Source organism: Vulpes vulpes, chromosome 2 (assembly GCF_048418805.1).
Source record: "Vulpes vulpes isolate BD-2025 chromosome 2, VulVul3, whole genome shotgun sequence".
Taxonomy (NCBI): Eukaryota; Metazoa; Chordata; class Mammalia; order Carnivora; family Canidae; genus Vulpes; species Vulpes vulpes.
In genome coordinates, this window is record NC_132781.1 from 109,247,358 (window position 1) to 109,253,759 (window position 6,402).

A 6,402-nucleotide genomic window follows, 5' to 3' on the forward strand; every position below is an offset into this window, starting at 1 on the left:
GGACCAGGAGGGCATAATAACCCAGTGGATATTATTCAGCTCAGTGGTTGAGCATCTGCCTTCGTCTCAGGTTGTGATCCCAGGGTCCTGGGATCGAGTTCCCCATTGGGCTCCCTGCATGGAGCCTGTTTCTCCCTCTGCCGGTGTCTCTGCCTCTCTCTCTGTGTCTCTCATGAATAAATAAATAAAACCTTTAGAGAGAAGAAGGAAGGAAGGAAGGAAGGAAGGAAGGAAGGAAGGAAGGAAGGAAGGAAGGAAGGAAGGAAAAAAGTAAGTTGGAAATGACTTCCAGGTATAATCATTCATCTTACGAAGAAAACGTACAATGTACTTATGTTTTAGCTTTTGGGTTTGAGCTCAGATTTTGAGCAATCTTAGAGCCCTATTTCCATAGCATGACTTTTCAAATTGAGAGTATTTGAAACTCAGCTGGTTCAGGAAAACAGGAAAAGAGTGGACAAGAGTTTGGCTCAGCATCTTCCTTGTAGGTTTGCTTGATTCGGGGAGGCCGCAAAGGAGAGGCCTGCTTTTTGTCTTTTGAATCCTGTGGGAAGAGCAGAGGGAATGGATGAGGGGGGATCATCTTGCTGTTTTTTTGTGTGATTGGAAAAGATACTGGAAAAGAACACGGGCAACGGGATAAGGATGAGGTAGAAACAGAAAGGAGAGTATTTTGGCTCTTACTACAAAATACTGCCATTGTCACAAGCCTCTAGATGTATTTTTTCTCCTTTTTTTTTTTTTTTTTTTTGTGTGTGTGTGTGTGTGTGTGAGAGAGAGAGAGAGAGAGAGAGAGAACGAATGGGAGAAAAAGAGAGAGAGCAAGGCCACATATTCCATCAAATTTCACAGACCGGGGTTCTAGACTCCACATGTGGACCCTCGTTTGCAGCCTTGTCGGCAAAGAAGAGACTGAGCTTCCTGTTGTTATCACACTTTTAGTTCCTGAAGTTAATTTGAACTGCTGATCCTTTAAAAATGCCAGATCATATACTTGTGCCAAGGGAAACACTTCCCGAGAGAAAGCCACCCCGCCCTGCCGTCCCTCGGGTGGTGTTTTCACAGTAGTTGTTTAAGTACCGGCTGGGGCAGGTGGGACAGGAGATTCTGAGGATGGAGATAAGTGAGATGAGGCTTTCAGTTGTGCAGCAGGAGATGGTGCATGGATGTACATGCAAGCAGTGCTGGGCCGCCTGCAATCGGTATCTGTTAAGAACGTAGTAAAGGCTCGAAGGCTGGTGTGTTGAGGCCTACCCAGGGTTGTCTGGCACACTCAGCTGGTCTTTTTTTTTTTTTTTTTTTTTTAAGATTTTATTTATTTATTCATGAGAGACAAAGAAAGAGAGAGAGAGGCAGAGACACAGGCAGAGGGAGAAGCAGGCTCCCTGCGGGGAGCCCAATGTGAGACTTGATCCCAGGACCCCGGGATCATGGCCTAAGCCAAAGGTAGATGCTCAGCCACTGAGCCACCCAGGCATCCCTCTTTCTTTTCTGTTCTTTTCTCTTTTCTTTTCTTTTCTTTTCTTTTCTTTTCTTTTCTTTCTTTTCTTTTCCTTCCTTCCTTCCTTCCTTCCTTCCTTCCTTCCTCTTTCTTTTCTTTCTTTTTTCTTTTCTTTTCTTTTTTTCTTTTCTTTCTTTTTCTTTAATATGTGTAAAGAAAGCACCTACTTGGTTGGACACTCAAGCTGCCAAGAGCATGCCTCTGGCCTGCAAAAACCCAATGGGGCCCAATGGCGTCCATCCCGGCACACACAGGGGAAGGCCACAGTGTCCCCTGAAACACTAATGAACCAAGCCAGAGGCCTGGGGATGTGGCTTCGCTCCTCACCTGCTGTCTCGGTCGCAGCTGGGAGGCACTCAGGTTCCTCGGCCTTGGGGAGTGCTGGCTGCACCAAATCGATGACATCTCCTGGCTCTGAGGTTCCAGAAGCGCTCTCCTCCAGGGTCCCCGGAGAGTGGCAGTGTAGGCCGCTGTCACACTCGACTTGCTCCTCAAAGTCATCTTCCAGGGAATCAATGGTCTCTTCGAAAAACAGGATGACATCCTTTTCCTCATGTGTCAGGTACTTCAGGCTCTCATCATCCTACAGACACAGAAGGGATAAGACAAACAGTAGCCAGTCTGGAGAGAAAAAATAAGACGGAGCTGGGATCTGTGTAGAGCCCGGAGTGGAATCCACGGCCCTTTCAAAGTTCCCGCTGGGGAGAGTCAGCCGTTCAGGTGGCCCCACTGACAAACGTGTGCCTGTGTGTCCCTCCCCATCGAACCTGCAGGAAAAAGAACATGGCCAAGAAGCTACAGCAGATAAAGGGTCTTAGGACCTATTACCAACATCAGTCTTGTGGTTCCTGGTGAGTCAATGACCAAAGAAATCATTCTTCTTCGGACTTCCTTGGAACACTGGTCTCACCTTACTCCTCTCAGACGTCTTCCCACAACATAGCGGGGCACGTCTTTGGTTAAAGAGAGTGGCACCTACGCACACACTTCTGTCCTCTTTCTCTGGAAACCTCACCAAAACAACGAGATTGACTGATTGATTGATTGGTTGACTGAGTCATGAGAGACACAGAGAGAGAGGCAGAGACACAGGCAGGGGGAGAAGCAGGCAGGACTCAATCCCAGAACCCCGATGCAGGACTTGATCCCAGGACCCTGGGATCACGACCTGAGCTGAAGGCAGACACTCAACCCCTGAGCCACCCAGGTGCCCCTATTATTATTTTTTTTAAGGTGCAAATCACAAAGACAAAAATAATAGGCAAGGAGACAGCAGTAACGAAATGTGGGAAGTGAGGAAGCAGCAGGGAGCTGAGTGTCAGCCGGTGACCAACGTGCTGAGTGTCAGGGACTCGGACGCTCAGGCACCGGGGCACAGGGCAGTGCTGGGATGGGGGGCCAGGAGGATGGTGAAAGGAGCAGAATGGGTTCAGCAGGAATGAGGTCACCCTGGCAGCAAACTCGATGTTGTTTCTTAAAGAAGGTACAAGAGGGATGTGAAGCGGAGCTGATCATGAAGGACCGTAATGGAAATAGGATATGAGGCCAAAACGACACCCTCTGCACAGAAGCCTGGAAGTTCTCCCTGGGGTGTCTGAAAGTCCAGGGGCCCAAAGGGGCGGATACCATGGGTTCCCCGACCAAGCAGCTCAGCAAGATCCCCCCACAGGCAGAGGCCACAGTCAACAAACCTGTGAATTTGTTGAATTTCTAATCAGCTTCTCAATGTCCTCTCTTTAAATACGTGCACACGCTGAAGGATCACCAAGCGGCTGAGAAAACCCTTCACCAAGAAAGACAAACCCGAACAAACAGAAAGGAAAAGAAAGCAACTTGCAAAACAAACTCTGCAGAATGATGACAATTTCTTAAAGATTGCTATTAATGTCCCCAGAGAGATGAGGAGATACCGAACCCACCAAGAATGTGATGCTATTTAAAAAAAAAAAGAAAAGAAAAGAAAAAAACAATCCAGAGGACCAAAAACAGCCCTTAGAAATGAACACAAAGGGATCCCTGGGTGGCGCAGCGGTTTGGCGCCTGTCTTTGGCCCGGGGCGCGATCCTGGAGACCCGGGATCGAATCCCACATCGGGCTCCCGGTGCATGGAGCCTGCTTCCTCCTCTGCCTGTGTCTCTGCCTCTCTCTCTCTGTGACTGTCATAAATTTAAAAAAAAAAAAAAAAAAAAAATTTAAAAAAAAAAAAAAAAAAAAAAAAAAAAAAAGAAATGAACACAAGGACAGCAGCACTGAAAAATGAAACCAATGCCCACAAGATAAAGTAGAAAAACGAGTCAAGTAAAACAAACAGACAATTAAAAAAAAAAAAAACAGGGAAGACAAGAAAATTAGAAGATAAGTATGAGAGGGCCAACATCTGACAACAAGAGCTCCAGAAAGATAAATCAGAAAAGCAGAGGGCAAGAAAGTATCAAAATAAATAAAAGAATTCAAGGAAAAGTTCCCTAAACTGAGGGCTTTGAGTTTCCAGATGGGAAGGCACCATGAGAACCGCCTAATGAACCAGGATGCAGCAGCCCCCCATCCAGGCCCATCACCGAAATCTCAGGATGCCAAAGACCCAGACCCTGAAAGCTTCCCAGAGTGAAAATCAGGCCATTCTTTTTCCAAAAGAATATAAAGTGAAAAAAATGCAGATAGAAAAACAGTTGTCTCAATTTGACTTAAATATATGCATACTGGCAGCCCAGGTGGCTCAGCGGTTTAGCGCCGCCTTCGGCTCAGGGCGTGATCCTGGAGACCCGGGATCAAGTCCCATGTCAGGCTCCCTGCATGGAGCCTGCTTCTCCCTCTGCCTGTGTCTCTGCCTCTCTCTCTCTGTCTCTGTCTCTCATGAATAAATAAATAAAATCTTTAAAAAAAAATACACATACTTAACATAACCCCCCCTACAAAATACTTAAAGTATACACAGTAAAATGTTGACAATGGCAGTGAGAGGGAGATGGAGGCAAAAAAAGAAGAAATGGGGGCAGTTAAATTTGTGTCCTCCAGGGCACCTGGGTGGCTCAGTGGTTGAGCGTCTGCCTCGGCTCAGGTCACCATCCCGGGGTCCTGGATAGAGTCCAGCATCGGGGTCCCTGCTCAGTGGGGAGTCTGCTTCTCCCTCTCCCTCTGCCCCTTCCCCACCTTGTGTTCTCTCTCACTTACTCTTGCTCACTTTCTCTCAAATAAACAAAATCTTTAAAGAAAAAAGTCATGTCTTCTAGTGAGTAGGATATGGGAGGAGGGTGTTTTTCAAAATCCTAGGAAACTACTTGACCCTCTATGAGTACAAACTTCAACAAAACAACCAAAAAAGTGGTGGAAGCAACAGGATTAAAGAGCTGACCCCAGCAGAGGGGTGGGGGGGGGGGGGGAGTGGTGACACCTGGGTGGCTCAATCAGTTAAGCATCTGACTCTTGATTTCATGTCAGGTCTTGGTCTCAGGGTTGTGAGTTCAAGTCCCACGTTGGGCTCCACGCTCGGCATAGAGCCTACTTAAAAGATAAAAAATTGTTCACCGAGGTGATGCAGGGAGAATGCTTCTCCCACTGGGATCTGGGCGGTTACACAAATGCCCATCCACCCAAAGCACCGGACTCCCAGGCCCATCGCAGAGCCTGCAGGCTTCAAAAATTCAGAGATGGTTGAAAGCATTCATTTGTTTTTGGTACGATCAACCAAAGAATACATGCAAATTTCTCAACCTCGCCTTGGCTACATTAGTTTAAGCCTGAAGGCAGGAGGACTCAGGGAAAGGTGACCAGTCTGCGGCTGGGTCCGGATATAAACCTACATTTGCTGCATCACAGACATGTGTCTGCTTTGGTAGATGCAGACAAACAGCTCTCCAGAGGGCTCGGCCAGCGCACACTCCCTCCGGCCAGCCTGCTGGCTCTCCCTCTGGGGCAGGCATATGGCAGTGTCTCATTTTGATTTTCTTTTTTCTTTTTTAAAGATTTTATTTATTTATTCATGAGACACACACAGAGAGAGGGAGAGACACAGGCAGAGGGAGAAGAAGGCTCCCTATGGGGAGCCCGATGCAAAACTCCATCCCAGGACTCCGGGATCACACCCTGAGCCAAAGGCAGACGCTCAACCGCTGAGCCACCCAAGTGCTCACTGCTGTAGATTTTTTTAAAAATGATTTTTATCAGATTAAGAAAGTTTTCTTTTATTCCCAGTTTGCTGAGCATGTTGATTTGAAAATAATGAACAGGTTTTGAATTTTGTCAAATCTTTTTATGTGTTACAGTGGTTCTCAGCTGGGGGTGATGTTACCCTTCACAGGGCATTTGGCGATGTCTGGACACACTTCCGGTTGTCGCGACTGGGTGGCTGCCACTGGCATCTCGGGGTTGGAGGCCAGCAGTGATGCTCTACCTCCTACAAGGCACCGGACAACTCCCCACATAAAGAATGACCTGGCTGAGGAGCCTGAGGAGAGATGACCATCTATTTTCCCTCCTTTATTCTGTTAATGAGCTGAACTACAACGATTGGTTTTCAAACGTTAAACCAACTTTGCATTCTCAGAACAAGTCCAGTCTGGTTGTGATGTCGTTGTTTTTAGACATCACTGAATTTGATTTGCTAATATTTTGTTTATAATTTCTATATCCATATTCACAAGACAGATTGGCCTGTAGGTTTCCTCTCTTTGACATCAGGTTTTATTTTTTTAAAGATGTTATTTATTTGAGAGAGAGAGAGAGAGAGAGAGAGAATGAGTGAGGGGGAGGGGCAGGGGCAGAGGGAGAAGCAGACTCCCTGCTGAACAGGGAGCCCAATGTGGGGCTCGATCCCAGGACCCCGAGATCAGGACCTGAGCTGAACACAGGTGCTTAACTTACTGAGCCACCCCGGCGCCCTGAGATCAGGTTTTGTATACCTT

General features: G+C 47.1%; 1 protein-coding gene across 6 annotated transcripts in view; it reads right to left on the minus strand.

The window, feature by feature from the left end:
* PROSER2 (proline and serine rich 2) overlaps window positions 1–6,402 on the minus strand; it is a 40,932-nt gene that overhangs the window by 3,150 nt on the left and 31,380 nt on the right. For all 6 annotated transcript variants that reach the window (XM_072749531.1, XM_072749529.1, XM_072749530.1 and 3 more), the window contains one exon: window positions 1,829–2,084. In XM_072749531.1, the coding sequence (XP_072605632.1) occupies window positions 1,829–2,084 (256 nt within the window). The remainder of the gene's footprint in view (window positions 1–1,828; window positions 2,085–6,402) is intronic.